The sequence below is a fragment of the Myxocyprinus asiaticus genome, chromosome 30, assembly GCF_019703515.2.
Source record: "Myxocyprinus asiaticus isolate MX2 ecotype Aquarium Trade chromosome 30, UBuf_Myxa_2, whole genome shotgun sequence".
NCBI classification, from domain to species: Eukaryota; Metazoa; Chordata; class Actinopteri; order Cypriniformes; family Catostomidae; genus Myxocyprinus; species Myxocyprinus asiaticus.
This window is the reverse complement of record NC_059373.1, coordinates 29,617,438-29,644,361: the sequence shown is the minus strand read 5'-3', so window position 1 is coordinate 29,644,361 and position 26,924 is coordinate 29,617,438. Positions and strand designations below refer to the sequence as shown.

Sequence of the window (26,924 nt, the reverse complement as noted above, 5' to 3'; positions counted from 1 at the left end):
GCTAAAAATTTTAATCACAATTAATAACCACGATTATTCTGTCATTTAATAAAATATATATATATATATATATATATATATTTTTTTTATTACAGGGCTGTACAATTTGAACAAAAAAAAAATAAATAATATTGCCAGTACTTAAATATCGATTCCAAAAGAACAACAAAAAAAAAAAAAAAAACGTAAAATGACATTAAAGTCGCACTGAAGTGCCTTCAAGAGCCCTGTTCGATTTGCTGTTTTGACATATTTCCTACTGAAACAGGAATTGGGGGCGGGACATGTCGAACGACTCGTCCCATTTTTTAAAATAGCCAATAGGCTTTAGTTTACAGCCACACACACACACACACACACACACACACACACACACACACACACACACACAAACACACGCCTTTCCACTGTGCTGCTCATGCTAGAGTCGCTTACCGGGAAAACTTGAGAAGCGATCTCAATACCAGCCAGCTTTTCATAAGTTTTAAGAACCAAATTATCATAAAATATACCTATTAACCATGCTGTTTGCTGCGATCGTTCATGTGATTGACAGGTGGCTGGAAAGGAGGGGTTGAAACTCGTCTGGCTATTGGTCAACCTTATTGCCCAGCCCTCTGCCATGACATACGTCAGCAGAGAAGAGAATTCGTTGCGAGTTATTGTTTTTGATTAAAGATTAAGAGGGAAAACCATTTAAAAAATAAATAAATAAATAATGTGCACATATAAATAGTTTATAACAAAAACAGCAACATCCATTAAGAATTGTCCATTTTGAATTCATGGTGACTAAACAGTAGCTCTTATGATGAACAAGTTGTTAGAACTGCAGACTAGTAAATGATTCATTTTGACCAAAATTTAAGTCATGTTTTGCCCATTCTTTACTGCTAATAGAAACTCTGTAGGGTGTTTACACTTACATCCTCTTTTAAGATCCAATCTTTAAAATGTAATTTTTAATTATTATTAACATTATTATATTCCCAAACCATACCATAATATATATTAGTAATATATTTCTGTATTAATTGAGCATGCAGAATTGCTATACAGTCTCAAGGCTTTATTTTGAAGGAAACCTAATTATTTTATCAAGCCTTTTATTTTGAAGGAAGATCGTGTGTTGTTACCAACAAGCTTATGTCATCCCCCTCATGAGCTCGCGTCACAGAGATGTACGGAAGCAACCATTTGTAGTTAAAAAGTATAATAAGTATTGTTTTGTTTCTAAAAATAATCAATCGTTTGGGTTCAGACAAATTTATTTGTCAACTGGAGTCATGTGGATTATTTTGATGCACCCTAAATATGCATTTTGGACCGTCAAAAAATGGAGTACATTCACTTGCATTGTTTAGAGGAGGAGGCCTGAAATGAAATCCTAAAAATCTTTAATTTTGTTTTGATGAAGAAACTCAGATAACTCTTGGATGGCCTGAGGGTGAGTAAATTATCAGCAAATATTCATTTTTGGGTGAACTATTCCTTTCATGGTATGCAAAAAACAGTGGTTGGTGATTTTACCTGTCAGTCTATTCCAGAGAAAAGCGGCAGTCACATTACACGTTGCGCTCCATTCTCTCCCATTCAAACGCATCCAAACGCAGCAGACCAGAAATGCAAGTTTATGCAAAGACATTTCACATTCGGATGCAGGCCTGAGAATCCGTATGACAAGAGGACGCGATACCAATAAAAGAATGAGATGTCGCATGCTGACCTCTAGGCTCAACTCAAAGAATACATTAATTAAAGCTGCATGTTTGTTGTTGCAGGAAAGCGAGTAGACAATATATTTTCACATTTTAAATATTATATTATTTGATATTTGTGATGTATGTTTTACTTCAGAAGCCCTCACACGTGACATCATATCCTGGTCCATGGGATTGTCCTAATGTGACTGCCCCAAAAGTGGGCGGGTCTTGGCCAAAATAAGCTGCATTGTGCACCAGATCTTAAGACATTTACACAAAGGTCTGACTGCTCAAAAACTAGCTAATGTGTAACTTTAGAATAATGCGTTTTTAATACTTTTCATTTGGTCTACAGCATTCTGGTATACTTTTAGACCCTTGACACAATACATGACCCAACAAAAGCTCCAGACACTAGAGGACCACTGCAGATGGTCACTTCTTTCTATGATTTAATGAAACCCATCAAAAAGAACAGAACAGAACACAGAATCACTTGCATTCTCTGCCAACTCCCTTTAGACAATAAGAGAATCTGTCTGAATATATCAAGTCCAATTTACAGTATTGACTGAATCGTACAAATACAGTGACCATACGTCTCTTTTGAATAGTAGAAAAATTACCTGAATTAAGAAATCATTCAATAACTCACACATATTGCCATCCATGAGCCTTATGATGACAGCAAAGATCAGTGGGTTGGACATCATTCTCGGACTTATGACAAATGTAAAAGTTTACGTGGAACGTTTTATCAAATATGGCGACCATTGATGAACACGAGCACGAGGAAATAAAAACAGTCTACCATTCCTCAAACATATACGAAGCGTTGTACAAAAACGTTTAAACCACATTTGGCTACAACCCATCTTGAAAAACAAATAATAAAGTATTAACCCGTGAAAATTATTTCCCAACTGCTTTTGATGATGTTTGGCCTACTGCATACCTGCCTAGTGCGACATAAAACGGGTTGCATTAATTCTACTTCAGAGAAATCAAAACTTTTGACACCGTTCATTGTGACGTAACAAATAATTCTTAAGGAATGTTGCTGCTTGGTTATTTCAAAATGACTTGTCATTTATCAGGCGCAATGCCCTTTCACGTGCTTCTTTTATTAACAGAGATGATGACACAGTAGATCTGTCAACTCACCTGCATGGAATCGGCGCTTATAATTTCCCCCTGAAGTCTTTTCCCAATTTCGATCGCCAGTTTGGACTTTCCAGTTCCAGTCGCCCCTAAAATAACCACCAAAGATGGGGTGATACCTTTCCTTAGTGCACGCTGCATGCTCAGAGTGGCAGCAGCCATGACAGCAACCTCTGAAGTCTCCAGAATCATCTGAGCATGCGCGTAGACCTCGCAGTGGAGGAGGGAACTGTATCCAAGCAACTAAACCCGTTTCCATAGAAACGAGTTTAAAGGATTCGATTTTAGCAGGTGAGATGAGGCTAGAGTGTCTTAAATAGGACAACAGTTCATCCAAGCGAACAAAAGTGTTTACAGTCCAGGAATCGTAATATGTGGATGTCAATCTTTGTTCCAGACATGAAACCAACAAACAATTCAGAAACAGCTCATTTTTTCATTACTTTATTCAGCTGCCAGAGAATCCATTGAGCTCAGATAACATATATATTTTAAAATATATGTATTATTGCATAAACAAATAACAATAAGCACTGCATTAAAATATTTACACGAAAAAAAGAAAAGAGAAAAAAAGCTGCAGTGTCATAAAAAATAAATATAGATATTATTTTTATAATATATCAGAAAATGTAATTATAATTAAAAAGAAATAACAGCGATATTATTCAGAAAATAAAAACAATGTCATGAGGAAATTTGGTATTTTTAGCATTATTCAATAGTTTAAGCATTGGTTTAAGAGATTGAATAGTATGTACAATATTTCAAATCTGGGTAAAAAATCCAGAAATATGTTTTATGTTAAGCATTAACACTGCAAAATAAAAAGTTACCAACATGTTTAATATAGGCCCTTTTAAAAAGACAAGATTAATTGTAGTAAGATCTCCCTAAGGGTTTGTGCATGTTTACGCTCATAAAACAGATGCAGACATTCTTCCTCCATTTTTACAGAATTAACTGTACATTAATTGGACACATCATCAAATGAAGCAATTAGACAATTTATTATACACTAAAAATGAATTGTTGAGCAAAAGAAAACATCAAGGCAACATGATACATTACTATTTTTGAGTTCTCTCAACAACTGTTTAATAATTGTCCTCAGTAACATTGCTTTGTTTAATCAATTTGAATTTGTTTGTTCACTAAATGTAAATATTCTTATTGAGAGAACTACTAATTTCTTGTTCAGCCAACTTTCAATTTGCAATATGAGAACTTTCAATTTGTAACCATTTCAGTCTTATATATGGCTTTGAATTACTTTTACATGATTTTAACTGTAATTTTTGCCTCTGAGAGAGGTGTCTTGCAAGACAGTGCGTACAACTGTTTGACATTTAGACAGAAATGATCTCAAACCACAAAAACGTGACAATCAACAAACCTCATTAAGTTAAAAGATGAGCTCGTAACATCCCCACACAACAAATAACTAACAGTGTCAACAAAAAACAACAAAAACAGCATGAATAAAGTCACCAAACAGCAAACAAAAATAGACCTATAACATTAACCACATAATTTATTCATTTTGCAACGCATGCTGGAAACTCGCAAATCAGCAGCATTGTTCAATATGAAATTGTTCATTCAAACAACTCTGTTAGGCTAGTTTGGACAACATTTGGGGGAATATTGTTGGTCTAACATGTAGATGCAAAGTCATTCACATTTCATAGTATCTGTGACTTAAAAATACCCATAAGCTGGATAAAATGCTATTTAATTCTTTGCAGTGTAGGTATTATGCAGTATCTTAAAAAGTGCATCTCTTTTTCAATGAACATGATTTTCTCCCCTTTTCTCCCCAATTTGGCATGCCCAATTCCCAATGCGCTCTAAGTCCTCGTGGTGGCGTAGTGACTCGCCTCAATCGTGGTGGAGGAGGATGAATCTCAGTTGCCTCCACGTCTGAGACCGTCAATCCACGCATCTTATCACGTGGCTTGTTGAGGGTGTTACCTCGGAGACCTAGCATGTGTGGAGGCTCATGCTATTCTCCGCGGCATCCATGCACAACTCACCACATGCCCCACCGAGAGTGAGAACCACATTACAGCGACCACGAGAAGGTTACCCCATGTGACTCTACCCTCCCTAGCAACCAGGCCAATTTGGTTGCTTGGGAGACCTGGCTGGAGTCACTCAGCACACCCTGGATTCGAACTCGCAACTCCAGGGGTGGTAGTCAGCGTCAATACTCGCTGAACTACCCAGGCCCCATTTTCAAAACATTTAGGGGAAGCTATAATAACCTAGTTTTGTTATTGTAACATGGTGATGTATCTCATGTTTCTTTTTGTTTAATTGTAAAACAGTCAACTTTGATTTTTCAGTTGCTCGGATATTTCATGAGTTGGCAATCGCACAGTTTTTAATCATTTAACATCCAGCTTTCACAACACTGTTGACTTTAGCAGGTTGACTCGTGCACCTCCCAGTATGAATAGCTCTCTTTCATCTCCATGGCAACAGAGCATTCTGCGCCAAGGAGAAGAGAGATAATTGTTGCCATGGCAAAGAAGGCCACTACGACATGTCAACTAAAAGCGGCTCTCGCTAATGAAATGATCAAATCGAGTTCACATACTTGTACAGGTGTTGATGGAGTAAAATACATCTGATGCCACATATAGTACAATTCTGTCCAATAATCTGTCATGACTGCACCAATATTAATACTGTCTAATGAATAGAAGTACAAACCTTAAATTAAAGCACGTTTTTAAACCAATCACTGCTCCTGCAGTCTAAACATGATATGAGAAATATCTTAATTAGGTCATCCTTCTTCTAAGCTTTAATGTTTTGTTTGGCTGGATCGTTGATTTATGTAAACAATAAATCTTAAAGCATGTAAGGTGTGTTTAATTCTAATTAATAAAGAGAAACAAACAGACTCATGTGATTTGAAATGATTTTATTTATTATCCGATTTTGAGTTAATGTATATAGGTTTATGAGGTACAGAACACAAAGTGCTTAGACAATGCTGCTGCCATTCATCTCCCAGTATGACACCCGATGACAAGGTAAAAAAAGCAAATGGGTTACCGGTGGCATATGCACTCGGTGTCAAGTGGCATCCATTTCTGACTGCATTTCAACATATTAAGCCATACAATTTCCCAGATGAAAGTACAATTAAGTCACCTCAATCTATCACTGATGCTTGTTGTGAACGTATGGCCTCTGTTCTTAGAAATAATTGCATTCTGGAACATGGCAACTGACAGTGTGCGTAGGCTTCAGATTACAAGCATATGTTTTGATGACCATATTTGGGGAAAAAGTAAGCATATGCCACCAGTGGAACTTTATATTCAAATAGAAATGAAACAATGATACAATGAATTCTGTAAGAAAATATAATCAGTACAAAATTCTTTCAGCAATTTCTTTTTCCCCCTCATAAGAGAGAAGAGTGAACGAAAGGTCAGAAAAGAAGGGAACAGGCAGTGAAAACAGCATAACAAAGTGGCTAGTGATGAAAATTAAATGATGATAGTGTTGTTTTATTAAATTTTTTGCATTTTTAAAAATCTTTTCTTAACAAAAATAGAAACTTTGAGATACTCTTAGGGAAGGCAGATGGGCCAACCAAGTTTTAGGACAAAATGAAATATAGAAAATAAAGTCTTTTAACAGTGCTGATTTACATATTCAAACACAATGTATTTTTACACAATAATCTGTACATCAACTGCTATTATATACACATAAGTCCATAGTATATGCCACAGTTTATATACACTGCAAGGCTGTGCTGAATACCATCCTGAATGTTCATTAGAAGAATAATGTACGTTCACTAAAAAAAAGCAACAAAGTATCAGTGATCCAACTTCCTGCCTGTTAAATGTACACTGTCATCAAGTGGCAATGGGGGCACACAGCTCTCCTTTAGAGTTAAGGTGACAAAGCACTATTAATGGAGAAGGTACAATGACCTTTGAATATTTTTAACTAGATAGCTTCAAAATTCTACCACAAATACCTTGATTTATGAGATCAATTACACATGCGTTTAAATTGCTACATTTAAAAAACCTTGGCATGCTAAGTCAATGAAATAATATATCCCCACTTAAATACTTTCATCTTTAGCTCTTGTGCGAGAATGGGTGTTCTGTTAAGTTTAAATAAATGTTTTAAATCTTAAAAAAAGGAAATGCCAGAAATAACGACCCTCTTTGGAAATATGTTTGAAGCTTGGGGGGGGTTCCACTGGGGAACACCAAACATCTGCTTTAAAGTATGTCACCCCCCCAGTCGCAAAGGCAAATGTGCAAAGAACGAAAGCTGAAAAACTAAACTCAAAATAAAGAATCCATTCCATTAAATATCCACACGTTTTGACAAACCATGCCGCTCTAGAGAGTTTCTATTGAAAGTATGGCTGGACAGACTGTGCTAGCCTATTTTATGCACGTTTCAGTTCTGCTAGCCTCCGTAGTAACTGTTGTTGCCTGCTTTTCAGCTGCTTCTTCTCCTGGGCCTTCTTTTTGTCACTGGCATGCAGCGTACGCAGGTATTCCGTGGCCTTGGTTAAGATCACAACTTTGGGTGTCTTTGAACAGTCAACCAGGCTTGGGATCTCATCCCGGAGAGCCAGAAAGCGTGAGCGCAAGTCATTGCGTCTCTTCCGCTCCAAGAAATTGTGTGTCTTGCGCTTGTCTGTGTCCTCACAATCTGAACTCTGAGGGCTGGATGGTTGGGATTTGAGGTGGTAGGATGTGTGGGTTGGAGAGCCAGAAGCAGTCTGTGATGGGACAGGGAGCGTGGGGGAAGGAATAGGGGGTTTGCACTCAGGGGTTTGGGGCGTGGAAGCAAGCCTTGGCTGCAAGGTTTCTTGTCTGACCTTCTTGTGAGGTGGCTCCTCTTCAGGATAACTGTCGGGCGAGCGAGCAGCATAGTTGTGTTGCTGCTGGTGAATGGATATGTGAAATCGCTTCATGCAAGGGTCATAGGGGTCTGCTCGAACTGTGATGGTGACTGGTGTACGGGCATTTACCAAACGTGACTTGTTCTGCTTATGTTCCACGGTCACAACGTCGATCTCTTCATCATCTGCAAGAACAAAAAGTACATGAGGCATCTCAGTTCTGCATGTGTCATAAATTTGTGTTGTATTGCATCTATTGTGAACAGGTCATACGCTATGTCGCTTCCTCTTTTGACAGCCTTTGGCCAAACTTGAATACACTTTCCAATCCCCTTATTCACGCCTGTCATTTGAACTTAATTCAGAATGTAAGATCTCATCAGACAGGCCCCACATTTTTGAGAATCCATTTGTTCCCTACTCTCAGCAAGAAGTATGCTAGAATACAACATGTGGCTTTGATCTGTAAAAATGAACTCTAGGTCACCTTTGATTTGGATTTTGAATGTTTTTGGAGGCTTTTAAGGCAGAAATGTGAAACTTTCAATATAATAAAAGCACACATTAATTCGTCTGTTAAAACTTGTGTATTATTGAAGTTGTAAAGTTGTTTAAATCATCACTTTTACAGTCGTTGTAGGGTTGACAACGTCGTCATGGCAACAAAGTTGTAAAATTGGATTTAACTTTACACACAGAAAAGGTTAGCAAGTGATTTTATCAAACTAAAGTCATGTTAACACGCATATAGTTTACGTTTTGTGGCTATACTTTTGAAACGGTGAATATTTTAACGTTTAATGATTGGCCCCATTCACTTCCATTGTAACTGCCTCTTTGTAACCAAGATTTTTGCTTTTTTTTCCAAAGAAAAGGAAGGACAAGTTGCAGTACATTTTTTTGTAATCAATATTATGCCACAAATGCTGCTGATTGAGCTTAACTTGTATTGAACCTGGAAAATCCCTTTAAACATTTAAGTGTAACTATTGTGAGGTTTTTTTTTTAAATGTATTTGAATGCATAAAAAAAAAAATTGGGAAGAATCAAAGCCAATAATAATGCAAAACTGCTCTACAACATATTTATATACTGGTACTAACTGTTCACCCATGGACAATTGTACAGCCTTGAATACTTGAGAATCCTAGCATCCTTATCATTTCTTGCTGCTGGTAATTGTGTAGGTCCCCCTCGTGCCACCGAAACAGCGCCAACCCGCATCTCAATATAGCATTCTGAGATGATATTCTTCTCACTACAATTGTACAGAGCGGTTATCTGAGTTACTGTAGACTTTGTCAATTTGAACCAGTCTGGCCATTCTCTGTTGACCTCTCTCATCAACAAGGCATTTACATCAGCTGAACTGCCGCTCACTGGATGTTTTTTTGTTTTTGGCACCATTCGGAGTAAACTCTAGAGACTGTTGTGTGTGAAAATCCCAGGAGATCAGCAGTTACAGAAATACTTAAACCAGCCCATCTGGCACCAACAATCATGCCACAGTCCAAATCATTGAGGTCACATTTTTCCCCATTCTGATGGTTGATGTGAACATTAACTGAAGCTCCTGACCCGTATCTGCATGATCTTATGCACTGCTGCCACACAATTGGCTGATTAGATAATCGCATGGATGACTGTTGATGCCAGACGGGCTGGTTTGAGAGAATGGCCAGACTGGTTCGAACTGACAAAGTCTGCGGTAACTCAGATAACTGCTCTGTACAATTGTGATGAGAAGAATATCATCTCAGACGGGTTGGTGCTGTTTTGGCAGCAGGAGGGGGACCTACACAATATTAGGCAGGTGGTTTTAATGTTGTGGCTGATTGGTGTATGTCAGTTGTTAGATTGATTCCGGCTAAAAGAACATGAATTAATGCATTTCGTAATATATATATATGTATATAAGACAAATTCCACACATCATGATCACAGAGATTTGGATCTTTCTGGTGTCAAAGGAGGGAGGGCTGTCAACAGAACAACAGCTGTCAACACTGAAATTTGGCAAAGGAACGTATGAACTGCAAAATTTACACTTACTGTACAATTACAAGCTTACACGCTCTTCAAATAAAAATATTTGAGCACCACTACGCTCCAACTCAAACTGTTAGTGCTCTGTTATGGTCAGTGCTTACCGGATGAGTCAGTGCGAGACTCTGACCCGGACGACATCTGTTTCTTGAAGCTGCTGCTCAGAGGAAAGGTAAGGACAGCTGCTGGATCCACGCAATCTGTCGCCAAGCTGTTAAGGCCAGGCGCGTCCGCGGGGACGCACTGCGCTTTGCCGGCGAGTTTCGTCTGCGCCGAACAAGACAGGCGCTCGCTGACAACTTTCTCCAGCTGCTGCTGACTGGCCGAGAAACTGCTCCACATACAGTCCTTAATAATGATGGAGCTCAAGTTTTCGAAAGTCTCCTCCGCGTTGAGTTTGCACTGTCCGTCCTGCTCGTCGTCCTGTCCCAAGAACTGGGACACCCACTCTAGTCGGTCCCCTAGAGATGGACCGGTACCCTCCAGTATCCTGACAGGCGACATGGGCGGGGTTGGCACGAGCTCGAATTTCTTCCAAATGTCCTCACTCGGTGCGGTGGATTTAAAGAAGTCATCGTCCAAGTTGTGGTCGTCGTAGAAATAGTGTTGATATTGGTCGTATTCCTCCTCCATCTCCCACTTCTTATTGCGCGACGCGTTTGAACTGATTCCGGGCATTTGTGTCGTCCTCAGAGCTCAAGATCTGAAACACCAGCATTGATCCCATTTTAAAACACAATCCGATCCTACTGTGCAACATTTTAGGAGAAATAATCAACTTAATGCGGTTCAATTTTATTTTTCACCTACATTTACATTTCGTTCACACAGAACGCGTTTTCAATTGTTTTTCTATGTAAACATGCACAAAACGTGCGTCGCGTTTTAGACGCGGTGTCAACGTCTACGTAAAGAACCCTAGCTTTTAAAAACGCGTCTCGAGATACCTGCGTTCTGTTTTTAGCGCAAGAACGCGTTCGGTGTGAACGGCCCCTAGCTTGAAGTAAATAATGCAAGTATAGACCAACCAGTGAGGGAGATATATTGAGACTAGATTGCATTAATTAGTCAGCACTGCGTGTAATCTGACATTATATGTCTGTTTAATAAATCAAGCTAAATAAACATAGGCTATAGCGTTTAAAACATAAAACCTCTTCTGCATGCCGTTGTACTTTTATGGCACAAAACTTGGAAGTTTCGCAACTCTATTACTTAACACTACATTGTAACGCATCATATAAGTAGATGTATGTACTACCATACGTCTACACTAGTCCTCTAAAGTTGCCTGCAAAATGCTTATTTTTTTATTTATTTATTTATTTTTCAAAAGCCGATTAAGATAAATCATTTGAATTAGGGAACACTTACCGTAGTGTCAAGAGTCAGTATTCTGCATGTCATTTGAGACGCGCTAATGAAGGTTTGCAGTCTCCTACAGTTCAGTAATTACACAAAAAGCTTTCATGTCAACAAGTTATGAAAGCGCCATCAGCTGTGAGCTTCTCAGTAATCCCGTCTTGCATTCGATTTCCAGGTGTGGTTTGTTTTAACCAGCCGTTATTTTCACGTTGAATTGCGGGGCTGTTTGCTGATTTGCTCATGAAAACTTCGTTGCACTCTTCGGCTTTATAGCTACCGTGAGATCTCCTCTCGCGCTGCGCCTCGCACTCACTATGGACACGAGTGCCGCACTATTTTACCCAGTCAAAGCAACGGGTAAATTTGCATATAGGGCGGGTGGTAGTCAGTTAGCCACACCCACAACTTAAAGGGACAGTGCTGCTTAAAAAAAAGGTTGATTTCAGGGTTGGGTATCTAGGGGTGACTGAGTGAATTCTCCTGCACAAATTCATGAGGGATTGTCCTGTCACTTTGAGTGAGACTTGCTCTTTAACAGCTAAAGTATGCAAGAATGAAATATGAAAATGCATGGTGCAACATTTTCCTGATGTGCTGTAGTGTATTTGTCCAATGTGCATGCAATCTCAGACAAGCAAAGTGAAACTTTAACCAACATGATGTTGCTTTGTTTGTCTATATGTCTCATACACAGGGGAGTCATGCACCTATTTTATTATTATTATATTTTTTAATAGGCACCAGTTTTATAAAATGACTGGTAAGGAAATTATTCACACTGAAATAAGTGACAATAATATTAGATTGTGTTTTCTTTTAAAGGACTGTTCTGGGTTCAGTACAAGTTAAGCTAAATCGACAGCATTTTGACATAATGTTGATTACCACAAAAACGTATTATGAGTTGTCCCTTGTTTATTAAAAAAAAAAAAAAAAAAAAAAAAAAAAGCAAAAGTTGCAGCAACAGTAAGGCACTTCTACAGCTGAAGTGAATGGGGCCAGTCCATAAATGTAAAAACACACTGTTTCAAAACTATAGTCACAAGACATAAACATTATATGTATTAGCATGATTTTAGTGTGATAAAATTGCTTACTAACCTTTTCTGTGTAGTTATATACAATATTATAACTTCATTGTCATGGGGATGTAACTCTGGCAAACCTTGTAATAAAATAAATGCAGTAACGCCGGTAAATCACTGATTATTTCACACTAAAATCACATTAACACCAAGTATAATGTTTACATCTTGTGGCTATATTTTTGAAACTGTGTGTATTTTAACATTTATGGACTGGCCGCCATTCACTTCCATTTAAGTGCCTTAACAGTGAATTTTCCGAATGCGTATACTGCTGCTGACCAGAAGTGATGGTTTATAGTTAAAAAGTACTTAAATATTTATATTTTTTGCACCTTTAGAGGACATTGATTTAACAGCTGGTGTCGTATGGATGACGTTTATGCTGACTGTCTGTGATTTTTGGAGCTTCAAAAAGGCCTGATCATCATCCACTTGCATTTAAAGGACCTACTGAGCTAAATTATTTTACTATTTTTCTTCAAATGTGTTCAGCAGAAGAAAGAAAGTCATACACACCTGGAATAGCACGAGGGTGAGTAAATGATGAGAGAATTTTAATTTATGGGTGAACTATCCCTTTAATGTCAAACACATGCATTTCAGCTGCACAGAAAGTGAACTATTGACACACAGTACAGTATAAAAAAGTGATTGACTATCCCGACATAGTTTGCAAGCATTAACTGCACGTGACGTGCCAGCTCGGTTTGAATGATCAAGACAGCTCATGCTCATAAACATCATGTTCAGTTTGCTCATGCTGAATTCCTAGAATGTAACCACATATTCAGAAATAGATAGAAATAGACACCCTCAATGTTAATGGTGGTAACAGTCCTTCTGTATTTCATTGAACATGTTGTATGCTGTTGCATTATTAATGTGTGTGAATGAGCACATAATACCCAGCCTATACATCTTGTCTGTGTTAATTTAGTTCAATGATATGATAATTAGTGCCAGACAGTCTAATGAATTGTTGGCAGTGCACAAAATATGGACAGTACTGTTTCATATCACTGCGACAAATGTTGCATATGGCAAATCTGTGCATTTGACAGCAAATCGCTGACTAGTTTCTCTCAATTCAGTGTTTATCCTCTCTATTCTCTATTTAAGAACTTGACCTTATGCAGAACAAAGGCAATTCCCACAGTGATTGATAAAACTCCCAGGAGAGATGTAGCTCTCCTTCTCTGTCATTATGGTCCTTTTCAAAATTTGCTTTGCTTTTTCAACCCATGCTTTCTGTCCAATTGTCCTTTGAATGTTTAAGTGTTTGTGGGAGGCAGGTCAATGACACCAGTTCAGTTGGCTTGTTTTGACCAGTGTTGGGTGTAATGCATTACTAAGTAATTAATTACTGTAAGTAAATTACTTTTTCATTGAAAAAACTAAAGTAAGGAATTACTATTAATTTTTCAGTAATTTACAGTTACTTCTGATATAATTGTGTTAAATACTGTATAGACTATAGAACAATTCTATATAAAACAATAGTGAATTTAAAATTGAAATTTAACATCCAATGTTAAAATATATGTTTTCTAACTGAATGCTGCCCCCTTAAATTCTTTGGCCAGTTCATGATGTATTTGATTTTATATGATTTATTTGAAAGAATTAAAATAACAATTTCATGTCTATCCTTATATTTTTCATCTGGTCAAGGTTGATAAGGGTTTTAGAAAGTAATAAGTAATGCAATTACTTTTCAGACAGATAAATTAGTAAAGTAATCTAATTACACTGTAGAAGATGCAATTAGTGTTAGTAATTAATTACTATTTTAGAGTAACTTACCCAACACTGGTTTTGACAATACAATTGTACTGATTAATCCCTCTCAGGCCCCAGCACACTTACGGAGAAGTTCTTGTTAGTTGTCCATTCAGAGGTAAAAAGAAGTTTGAAACAGCTGAACAATGACATACTGTTTGCGAACATACAGACACCAGCCACACCGCTGGGGGAGGCTACCATGTTTTTTTTTTGCAGAGATGAGGAACCAAACGCAGAGTTCAAAACCAAAAACACTTTATATTTTATATTTTTTTATTTTTTTCCCCTTTTTTCCCCAATTTGGAAAGCCCAATTCCCAATAATAAGCAAACAAGGAGGCAGGGTGTGACGTGAGACAGAGAAGCATGCGGCGATACAGAAACAATAACAAAGCCACGTGTTCTCACAAGAAGGCAAAACATCCGAATGGCATGAGCGCACACTGCTAGGGCAATGAGACTATATTCACTCATGCCAATCGACAAACAAGATGAGACAGGACACTTGTGTGAGAGTTTGGCCACACACACATCCGACACCTTACTGAAGTGACCGAACCTCAGCACAACATGAAGACAGCTTGCGTCCCGGGCGGGCGGCGCAAAGCAAACACAACGCGCATCCGCGGTCGTGACAGACAGACACAAAGACCGACATAGATTATTGATGCGAGTGCATACAGTCAAGATTACACAAGCGCGATGCACCCACATCAGTAACAGACAGACAAGGAGTATGAATGTCTGGGTCCCAACACAGACCGGAACCGAACTAGACAGGTAGTCAGGACCCCGGCACCACACTCCAGACATGAAACACAACAGACAGAAGAGTGCACGGCAGGGAATATAACCAAAACCACACGCTCACACAAAGACAGACACGGGCGTATAATGCCACGGTCCTGTCAGACCAAAACCCAGACTGACAGAGTGACAGGACCGTGAAAGAGGGGTTCAGAGGTACAATAAAGTTCACTCAGTAATTTTTTCTTCATATAAAAAGTTATACTTAATAATTAATTTTCAAATCATGACCACTCATGTGAGATGAAGAGTTCAGTCATATCAGAAACCTTATAAAAGCTCTTTTATTTTATATGGGGCAGGGGCGCCTCATGTGGGCAGCCATGTTAGCATCACAGTTAATTTCAGTAACTGCCACGTTATTGGACACTTTCATTCATGGATTAAATTAATTCAGGCTTACTTTGCGTAGTGAATTTCTACAGTGGCAGTGGTCACTGAAACTACTGTTTGAAGGATGCAGCATCCAGGCCACTAGGTGTCAGTGTAAGCCAATGTAAGCCAAAAAATTACTGAGTGTATCTTTAAATGTGAGGACGCTCAAGACTAAAACATCAAATAATAGAATATTAAAATGTGTTATCAATCACATCATGCCTCATTTATTTGTAGAATTTACACAAGATTTAAAAGAAGCTGTTTTAACTAGTCAGTGATGATTTAAAGTAATATACATGCAATGGCAAATGTATAATTTGTATTGTTTACTTTATGCATTCATTACACTAATGCGTTAACGCATTATACGCGGCCATAATATGCGCCAGTTAGGCCCTGTTATTGTTATTTATGATGAAACTGATCATAAAGATTGTACAGATGTAGGAGTTTGCACCAGCTCGCTAATAAATGCACACCGGTGTGTTCATGTTGACTGATTTTGACTGACTGAAGAACGTAATTGGAATTAGCTGGCCTCAAAGTAGGTGACAATGATGGCAAACTTTTAGGAACCACCAAAACTAACGCAAAAACAACTTTGTTTTGGCCAGATTTTGTTCTAAATTATGTCACACCCGTTTGTTCTTCGATTTCTTATGAAGTATGCAGGGGCTCTTCGCTCTTAAGTGAATTTGATCATAGCTAAAGGGATGGGGCATATCTAGTGTTTTTTTTTTTTTTTTTTTTTTTTTTTTGAAAATGACATTCTAGTCTATTAAGCATTGCCAATCATTGGTTTCAAGTGTCGTTGCTGTGAACTACTGTTATTGCCACCCATGGGGGGCCATTCCCAGCTTGGGGCTCCAGGCAATTGCCTGCCTTGCCTGTCCTGTATGCCCACCTCTGATGATTGTGCATGAATGTGGACTTTTTGAACCATAAACTGTATGAATCAGACTGAATATATTTAAGATCAACTGCAGGTGATGAAACTGGTGCGTGTGGAACTCTGGGGACAATGACTTGAAGAGGTGTGTGAGTGTTTGCATGTATGTGTGTGTATGAGAGGCAGAGGTTCTTGCACATTAGTATGCTGTTATCATATACTAGAGGTGCTAATTAAGAAGTCTGCCCTCAAAGCTTTGGGCACCAGAAGTTGAGAAAAAGAAAGAAAGAAAGAAAGAAAGTGTTAAATATTTTAGTTCACCCAAAACTGAAAATTCTCATTCTCATGCCATCCCAGATGTGTATGACTTTCTTTCTTCGGCAGATCATAAATTGTTATTTTTAGAAGAATATTTCAGCACTGTAGGTCCATACAATGCAAGTGAATGGGTGCCAAAATTTTGACGCTCCAAAAAGCACATAAAGGCAGCATAAAAGTAAACCATATGACTCCAGTGGTTAAATCCATATCTTCAGAAGTGATATGATAGGTGTGGGTAGTAGTGTAGTCTAGGGCATAAGCAGACATATGCCGTATGACCACCTATCTTTCTTAGGATTTTGTGTATGGCCACCTGAAATAATTGATGATATGTATGGCCGCCAGAACAACGAGTAGTCTTTTGACCCGGAACATTTTCAATCTACTAATGCGATGCCGTTGAGTGAATTGTGATTTTCTCTCTCTCTCTCTCTTTTTTTTTTAAAGTGTACAGAGATTCTCTCTAAATGCGCACAGAGGTGCGGGAGCACAACTGATGGCACTGGCAAGACAGACAGTCCGACTAAGCTTATCCACCAATCAGAACGTTCAATTCAGACGTGATTGGATATTTGCTAACCAATAATATTTTCCAGTAAGACGTGGGACATTTCCAGCATCTGATGCACAAGCATCCCTGGAGTAACCATAATCCACACTGTAAATTTATTTCCCTGCTAAATGTAAATATATATATATATATATATATATATATATATATATATATATATATATATATATATATATATATATTTAAATTTAACTTAAGCAATTAAACTTTGTGAAAATACTGCATGTTATTGCAACCCCCCCTTTTTTTTTTTGGTTGCTTTTTACTGCTGTCGGTTGTACCTTTTTCACGTGATTTATATCTCTAAGTAGGAAACAATTTCTCTATACACAGAAAAGTACATTATAGTACACAAATAAAACAAATAATTTTCATAAATTCACAGTATGCCCACCTCTTCAGACATTACTACACCACTGGGTGTGAGTGAGAAACAGATCAATATTTAAGTCTTTTTTTTTTGCTAGAAATCCTTCTCCCTGCCCAGTGGGGGGCAATATACACATATATTGTGAATCACCAAAAACACAAGAAGAAGAATGTGAAAGTGATCTGTGGCCGAGTTCGAAATGGCATACTACCATACAATTCCTACTATTTCTGCCATAGACAAACATGGCAGAAGTAGTAAGAGTAGTATGGGTAGTATGCTATTTTGAACTCAGCCTGTTTCTCACCCACACTTGTAATATTGTTTCTAAAGACATTGATTTAACCATTGGAGACTTATGGATTACTTTTATGCTGACTTTTGGGATTTTTTTTGAGCTTTCAAATTTTGGCACTCATTCACTTGCATTGTATGAACCAAAAGAGCTGAGATATTCTTCTAAAAATCTTCATTTGAGTTTAGAAGATGAAAGAAAGTCATACACATCTGGGATGGCATGAGGGTGAGTAAATGATGAGGTAATTTTCATTTTTGAGTTCCTTTAAGATCCCAGTTTACATAAGGTTTGGGATTTGAACAAAACCATAGGTGTGTTATAACTTTTATAAGCGATTAGACTTATGATTTCAATGAGATCCTATAAATTTACATTGAGGGTGGCACCTGAGCCATATATAGGGAGGGACTTGAATCAACCAGAACACCATAGCGACTACACAAAAAAAGCACACAAAACACTTCAGCCACCACATAACTATGCCCGGGCAACCAACCATACTGTACATGAACGTTCATTAATGTCTAATGATCCATTATACAGTCTGTTTTGAAAATCTTTTCTTTTTATTATCACTGTTTTAAAAATGATGACATAATGCAGAATTTACATCATCAACTGATGCCTTTTGTGAGAATGATGTGAGAATTCCAGTTCCCATGACAACTGGTTTGTTTGATCAAGTTCTGAATCCTTGAGATGAGGCCATGTCATGCAAACTGAACTGAGAAGTCAAATTACAAATTATGCTGTGGAGGACAAACTGTGAGAAAAATGCAAGAATGTTCTTGGGTTGCCAGAAGATAAGGATTTAATATGTAAGAATTCCTAATGATACAAATACACAAAAATGATGTCTTCCAACATTCCCTGAATATCTAACTCTCCATGCTTACTGAGGTGCATCAATCAAAGGCTGATATCATGAACTCCCAGTAGCTTGACTAGACTGAGCAGGTTGAATAGCATCTGATGCCTTTAATCACATAGGGAAGAAAGAATCCCTTGACCACTGTGCCCAAAACAGGGCGAGACCTGTCCTTTTGATCTATTAGCATCTTGCATGCTTTGCCCCTCCCAGAATCCGGAATCCCAGAAAATTAAATCTGGGCACACACACACACACACACACACACACACACACACACACACACACACACACACACACACACACACATGTTGGTGCAGCTATCCTTATGAGGACTCTCCATAGACATAATGATCTTTATACTTTATGAACTATAGATTCTACCCCCTAATCCTAACCCTACCCCTAAACCTAACCCTCACACAAAACTTTCTGCATTTTTACATTTTACATCAATAAAACATCGTTTAGTATGTTTTTTAAGTGATTTAAATTATGGGGACACTAGAAATGTCCTCATAAACCACATTTATAGCATAATACCCTTGTAATTACCAGTTTGTAACCTAAAAAAAAATCCTCCTAAACCACCCAAACCCACCCATACACACACACAACACACACACACACACACACACAATAAATAAATAAATAATCTAATTAATTAATTAATTCATTCATTCATTCATTCATTAAATCTTATAATAATATAATAATAATTCCATTTATTTTTCTTCTCCTTGTCAAATAATTTTTTTTATATTCTTGTTTTAAGCACAAACCTCACTTAATTTTGTCAGATTTATACTTAATAATAATAATAATAATAATAATAATAATTCTCAGTAGGATTGGAAAAATAATGTAATTCAAGTACATTTTAAATTTTGCTTCTCAAATAAATGTGTATTGATTTAGGGATGTTTCAGTATTATTATGGGAAACAAGACAAAAATACTGATTAATCAAATACATTTTACTTGTGTTTTCAAATGAATTAAAATCAAATTAAAGCAACAAAAGACTTGGAGATATACACACATGAGATTAGTTTACATATAGGGAATCCTGGGAATGCCACTTTCTACACACATCATGTGATTCATATTTTCTACTTTTCTGTCAAAATAAGATTTATCAATATTTTCCCTCAAAAGTATGTATGTTTTTTAAATAACAATATTTTTCCAAAAGATCCACAAATTGTAAGGCAATGCGTATGTTTTACTTTACAAAAACATAGATTTTACATAATGTATTGTATATTTATGTTAAAAAGTACATTACATCATTTTTCACTGTATGTGGTAAGGTAACTTACAATAAACGAATTAACTTGCTGCACTGAAAGGCAATTTTAACATTCTTTATTTATTAAAATTACTAACAGTTTTACAGTGTACTTCTTATTAGATAGAGGGAATGTGTGTGCAAGTAACACATGCATGAATGCCTCCTCCAGAACAGTGGCGTAGCCAGAAACAAGATTCTGTGTGTGCCAAGGGAAAACTGGGTGTGCAAGAACTAAAGCACAATAAAGTGAAACATAATAAAGTGCTCGTTAAAAACCACTGCATCAAGTTCTTTTTAGCTATAATTCCTGTTACGTTTTAATGACTTAACTAAACAAATTAAGGGCACTTTTATCAATGGAGTACGTACAATAGCCCTGTTAATGTATCAAAATATTAGGCTTAATAAGTCATCATAACATTCAAACAAATTGTTTTGAAATGACTCGAAATTATTTTCCAAAATATGCTAAAGACACAAATATAAATGGTGGGACAATTTGCACTATACAGGAAAATTGACAAAAAATACACTAGGTTTTAGGTTACATTCGTTACATTATTCGTTACATTTAGGTTACATTATTATAGTCATTATAATATATGATTAATTTCCATAATCGATGCATTGAAAAATTGCTACATTTTTCACCCCTACAAAGTATAATTAGGTGTCAAAAAGCCGTAATTTAATTTGGGTGGCATTTGCACACCATGGCACACCCCTGGCTACGCCACTGCTCCAGAAGGAACCATGAGGAAAAGTGTGAATTAGGTTTGAGGCCAAATAGTTCTCCCAGTGACTCTTTATTATCTCCAATTGTTTGGATTTTAAAAGATGCACAAGCCAATCCTGACCCATCCCTCACCTGCTGTGTGCATATGCAAGTGAGGGTTGCTCATGCGGGGGTTGAAATCACTTTGAAATGTAAGTGAGATGGATGGCGGCGGGGGGCTTATTTATTTAAAGACTCTTTATTGTCCCCATATAATATGTAAAGAAACAGTTTTTAATTAAGGTGCTACACTTTTTATTCAACTTTTTAAATGAACGGCCATTCCATTAGACACAGTAAAGGAATAGTTCACCCAGCAATGAGAATTCTGTCATCATTTACTCACCCTCATGTTATTCTAAACCCATATGACTTACTCTCTTGAAGTGAATGAGGACTGGGGCTGTCAAGCTCCAGAATGACAAAAAAGAGGTATAAAAAAGTATCATAAAAGTGGCCCATATGACTCGTGCCTTATATACAAATGACAGCTTTGTAAAATTGAGTCATCATTCACAGAAAATCTTGACTTCCGCCACTGGACTTCAATGATGTTTGGCCAAGAGACATATGAGAAACAATGATGTTTGATTCATCAAATCTGATGCAATATTCTTCAAAATTTCACATTTTTGTGAGCACAGAAAAGTGAGTTTTTTAAGAATATTGCATCAGATTTGATGAATGGGTTTGGAACAACATGAGCATGAGTAAATTATAACAGAATTAGCTTTTTTGGGTGAACTTTTCCTTATAAGTATTCCTTATAATTTAACTGCTGCTGAACATTTGCATGATTCAGAGAGCGATACATAAAGATATCTCTTTCAGATATGTGTGGAAAGGATTATTAAATTTGTATGAGTTTTTGAATTTGTTGGCACTTACACAGTACTGTATACACAGATGTGTCTGTATTAATGAAATTATCCTTTCAGTAGCAGCATCAACTAATCAGTTACTTCAGAAATAAATGCCTGAACAGCATTTGAGAACAAGATCCCCACCATCAAGATCATAACAGTTAATATGTTGTAATCTAGCATCTCAGGGGTGATCAGGGACATTTATTTGCATGAATAAATGGTGTATGTAACATCTGTATGTAAATCCCAAACACAGGCGCGTGCACACATAGACATCAAATGGGGCTTGAGCACCTGCCCTTTTTCTTCCTCCAGAGAAAGTGGCCTTTATATATATATATATATATATATGTCAAACAAATATATATATATACAAATATATTTATTGAATAAAAAAAATCAACATATCAGGTCAGGAGATGAGACTTTGTCCAGTTCCAATGCCCTCCCTCCCTCCCTCTCTCTCTCTCTCTCTCTCTCTCTCTGTCTGCCTCTCCCACTCTCTCTCCCTCCGTGTCTCCTTGCAGCAGTGCAGCACACATCGGCACATCAGACACACAGACAGGCAGGCAGCAGCCCCTCCCAGCTCCTATCCCAGTTGTGTTTTTCTTGGCTTGTGTGGAGGAGAGTGATGATGAACAAAAGACTAAGCTACCAGTGCCTCGACTTTACAGCTAATTAGCCAAAAGCCAAAAGACAAATATAGTTAACTTGTGTCTTGCTAACATGTATGACTCATGAGCTACTAGCTAATGTAATAAGTTAGCTAAAGTTTAGCTATGGCCATACAGGCTAATGTACTGTACTTAATGGAGACACTACAGGGGAATACAGTAAAATTTATGTCTAATAACATCATCACAATCACCACATTGATATGCAAATTAGGTGTTAACTAATTAAAATGCACTCATTTGCATACATTTGACAAGTCACTGCAGGTGAATAGGATAAACAAAATAACTAAAGCATATCACCAGGGAATGGAAGGAATGGAAGTAACAGATTTTATTTCAAAGTTCAAGACCTTTTTTTTGTAATAATTTCAGTTAAGTTGCTGTATTTTTGTATTTTGTCAATCATTTTTTGCAGTGTTTTTTCCTGTAAAATTAACAAAATAGCAGCAACAGCCTTTTTCAGTTTAGTGTGAAGATTTTTGTTGATTTTGAAATGTTATGTATTCCAATAACATCAAAAGAATTAAAATGATTTATTGCCTTGTGCAAAATATAAGTGAAACTATGTCCCTCTCCTTGGTGCAGTCATTTATTCTAAATATATACTTGAAACTAGTAGCATAGAAAACATGCACATTGTGGCATAGGTTCCTTTGCTGTTTCCTGCTCTTGTGATAAACCTAGTGAATACTAAAGAAGACCATGGTCTCTGTGTGAACTGATTATTTTGTAGAAATCTGTTGAGTATGAAACAATTGCTTGAGGAAATTTAAATAAATTGCTAAGGAAGTCAGAGTTTGTGTTAATATACACTATATTGCCAAAAGTATTTGCTCACCCATCCAAATAATTGAATTCAGGTGTTCCAATCACTTCCATGGCCACAGGTGTATAAAATGAAGCACCTAGGCATGCAGACTGCTTCTACAAACATTTGTGAAAGAATGGGCCGCTCTCAGGAGCTCAGTGAATTTCAGCGTGGTACTGTGATAGGATGCCACCTGTGCAACAAGTCCAGTCGTGAAATTTCCTCGCTACTAAATATTCCACAGTCAACTGTCAGTGGTATTATAACAAAGTGGAAGCGATTGGGAATGACAGCAACTCAGCCACGAAGTGGTAGGCCACGTAAAATGACAGAGCGGGGTCAGCGGATGCTGAGGCGCATAGTGCGCAGAGGTCGCCAACTTTCTGCAGAGTCAATCGCTACAGACCTCCAAAGTTCATGTGGCCTTCAGATTAGCTCAAGAACAGTGCGTAGAGAGCTTCATGGAATGGGTTTCCATGGCCGAGCAGCTGCATCCAAGCCATACATCACCAAGTGCAATGCAAAGTGTCGGATGCAGTGGTGTAAAGCACGCCGCCACTGGACTCTAGAGCAGTGGAGACGTGTTCTCTGGAGTGACGAATCACGCTTCTCCATCTGGCAATCTGATGGACGAGTCTGGGTTTGGCGGTTGCCAGGAGAACAGTACTTGTCTGACTGCATTGTGCCAACTGTGAAGTTTGGTGGAGGGGGGATTATGGTGTGGGGTTGTTTTTCAGGAGCTGGGCTTGGCCCCTTAGTTCCAGTGAAAGGAACTCTGAATGCTTCAGCATACCAAGAGATTTTGGACAATTCCATGCTCCCAACTTTGTGGGAACAGTTTGGGGATGGCCCCTTCCTGTTCCAACATGACTGCGCACCAGTGCACAAAGCAAGGTCCATAAAGACATGGATGAGTGAGTTTGGTGTGGAAGAACTTGACTGGCCTGCACAGAGTCCTGACCTCAACCCGATAGAGCACCTTTGGGATGAATTAGAGCGAAGACTGCGAGCCAGGCCTTCTCGTCCAACATCAGTGTCTGACCTCACAAATGCGCTTCTGGAAGAATGGTCAAAAATTCCCATAAACACACTCCTAAACCTTGTGGAAATCCTTCCCAGAAGAGTTGAAGCTGTTATAGCTGCAAAGGGTGGGCCGACGTCATATTAAACCCTATGAATTAAGAATGGGATGTCACTTAAGTTCATATGTGTCTAAAGGCAGATGAGCGAATACTTTTGGCAATATAGTGTATTTAACGTTTTGTTTAAAACATTTTTTTAAATAAATAATTATGAGAAGTGCCCTTTTTTTCCACTTGAGCCCCTGCCCCCCAAAATGTCTGTGCACGTCCCTGCCCAAACATAACATTACTCCTTCTAAATTTCTCTTTTGCTTTTGTGACTTGTGAATATGTTACATTTTGCAACCAGTTCAAAGAAAGAAATTCAGAAATGCTCTTTTTCACACTCCCATGCTTCTCATGAATATATAAGCAACCCATCCAGAGGTCCAGGCATAGATGTTTTGTCCAGTGGGTTTCAAAGCAGCAACTATTGATCACCAGGAGTGAATGTGAGTGGGAGGGTCACGTGGCCCCTGTGATTGATAGGTGCTCATTAATTGGAAAGGGTGTGGGATTTTTTTTACTGCATTCTTAAGAGATGCTGGGAGAAAGCCGGCTGTCAGCTCAGCTCTGGGTACGGCTTGTACTTGTTGTAAACTGCACATTGGCAGCAGAAATCGGATGAGAGAGACTGAACGAGTGAGGGAGGATAGATGGGGATGGAGAGAGAGAGAGAGGTGGTGCATTTCACAACAAGCAGAGAGTGAAAAGATTTCATAATCACTATCTGGCAGTCAAAGAAATGCAGAAAGAAAGGCTTTTAAATAAACAAAGTGGATGTTATTCCACTGAAATAGGTATTTGCACATTTGAACAGAAAATGCTAAGATGATGTACTCTGTCTGAGAGATAAGTTACATAATTCAAATTTGCATTGTAATGCAATGATTACCAGTGACGATTAATTAATATACATAGACTCCTCAGGTTTTCAGGTTCTGACTGGGTTATTTAGGTGCAAAATTATTAAGGTACTACTTAACACTGATCTCGTCTGTAAATTAATGTGTTCTGGATGTCTTTTCTAAATTCAATTGAGACAAGATTTGCATGCTGATGTCTGTTGAAGCAGACGGACACTTCTCCTTTCCACTCCATAAAAAGCAAAAGAGGAAGTTATAGGTGTTCATTATGTTACTCTTATTGTGTGTGTTTATGAGTGAATACATACAGTATCTCATGCCTTATTTTTCAAACCTTCATCATGTTGTCTTTTCTCAAAGTACTGACATCTTCACATTTCTGCTTTTCTCTTCTTTTATTACCCATCGTTTACAATTCTCTGGACTATTCTTATTAATTAGTTAGGCAAGCATAAATATTACCATTGCTCATACTCAGGTCATGGAATTTAAACAAACCCCTAACCCAACATATTAACATCTTTCTCATACTGTTTGTACCATGGACATAAATAACACCTTCAATCATGCGGCTGGGTGAGGAAAGGTATGCAGTTACTTTGAATGATGAAATGATAAATTTGCAACAAACAAAAAAAGTCCCATAGACTTGTATTGAAGATGGGACCTAAGTCATATCTAGGGAGCAGAATATCAGAAAGACTAGGTGGTGGGCTCTTTTGACCAACAATCAGCAAACCACCTAGAACACCCGAGCAACCACATGGCAACACCCTAGCAACCACCCACAAAACAATGAGTTTTGCACAGGCAAAACAGCTCTATTTCATTTACGACTTCATTCTCAAAATATTACGACTATAAACTCATAATACTGCGACTTTATTCTCATAAAGCTAAAACTATTTATACTATTCTCGTAGTTTTGATTTTTTTTCTCAAAATATTACTACTTTAATCTCACAATGTTACAACTTTATTCTCAAAACTTTATGAATTTATTCTCAAAAAAGGCCTATAATGAGATAATTTTTAAAAAATTGCTACTTTATTCTCTGAATGTTTCAACTTTTTCATAATGTTACTATTTTATTTTTGTAATTATAACTTTATTCTCAAAATATTTCTACTTTCATAATTTTATGACTTTTGAAATCTGAATTTTCAAATCTTTCTGACTTAATCCTTGTAAATGTCCTTTTAAAAGATTATTCTCTAAACATTGCAACTTTATTCTCATAATCAGTTCTTAAAATGTAATATTGGTGATTTTCCTCTCTCCTCACCTTATCTTGGTTTAGCACTGCCTTAAGAGTAGTACTTTTTTATTTTTTATTTTTTTTACATTGACTCTAATTGGAAGTTAAAAATTATGTGAAAGATTTAAACTCTTGGGTGAAAGCACAATCCCAGTTCTCAATGTCTTGGTCTCTTGCAATCAGCAAAAATATTAAAGAAAGGCATATTTTTCAGCACATTTGTAATTAAATTTGTAATTTGTGTATATGTTAGAGCACTTATTCACACAATCTTCCATTCTTGCTCACAGTTTCCTCATCCTCCTTATACCTCTCTCCAGGCCTAATTTTTTTCCCTTTTTTGTTTCAAATCAGTGGCTTACAACACCCACCATTTGCATTTCATAACTGCCAGTTCCCCTTCTGTCACTCACTCGACGTTGTGTCGATGTAGTGACAATAGGGGTCGATCTTGAGAGCCCGAGACACCTTCAGATCTTTGAGAAAAGGCCAATGAGAATTGCTGAGTAGAATTTACATGCCACTACCCCCGACACACCAGTATAAAAGGGAGGCTGGAATGCGGATTCATTCAGATTTTTTCTTCGGAGCCGAGCGGTTATATTTCAGCGAGCTGAATACTACTACTGATCCATTCACCTCTTCAGAAGCGTGTGCTGTTGGATATACAGCGCATTCTAGCGCTTTCTCTCTACTCTGCACTCCACTGCAGGCTA

The 26,924-nt window shown here is 37.6% G+C and overlaps 2 protein-coding genes across 3 annotated transcripts in view; both read right to left on the bottom strand.

Moving 5' to 3' along the window:
• trit1 (tRNA isopentenyltransferase 1) overlaps window positions 1–3,051 on the bottom strand; it is a 62,181-nt gene extending 59,130 nt beyond the window's left edge. For both annotated transcript variants that reach the window (XM_051664152.1, XM_051664154.1), the window contains exon 1: window positions 2,868–3,051. In XM_051664152.1, coding sequence (XP_051520112.1) covers window positions 2,868–3,026 — 159 coding nt within the window. In that variant the 5' untranslated portion in view covers window positions 3,027–3,051. The remainder of the gene's footprint in view (window positions 1–2,867) is intronic.
• Window positions 3,052–5,781: 2,730 nt separating this feature from the next.
• Window positions 5,782–11,494, bottom strand: myclb (MYCL proto-oncogene, bHLH transcription factor b). Its single transcript, XM_051664158.1, has 3 exons — window positions 11,182–11,494; window positions 9,912–10,510; window positions 5,782–7,946 (listed from the first exon to the last, which is right to left on the bottom strand). The coding sequence occupies exons 2-3, from the start codon at window positions 10,483–10,485 to the stop codon at window positions 7,300–7,302; spliced, it is 1,221 nt and encodes a 406-aa protein (XP_051520118.1). The 5' UTR covers window positions 10,486–10,510; window positions 11,182–11,494; the 3' UTR covers window positions 5,782–7,299.
• Window positions 11,495–26,924: the final 15,430 nt, after the last annotated feature.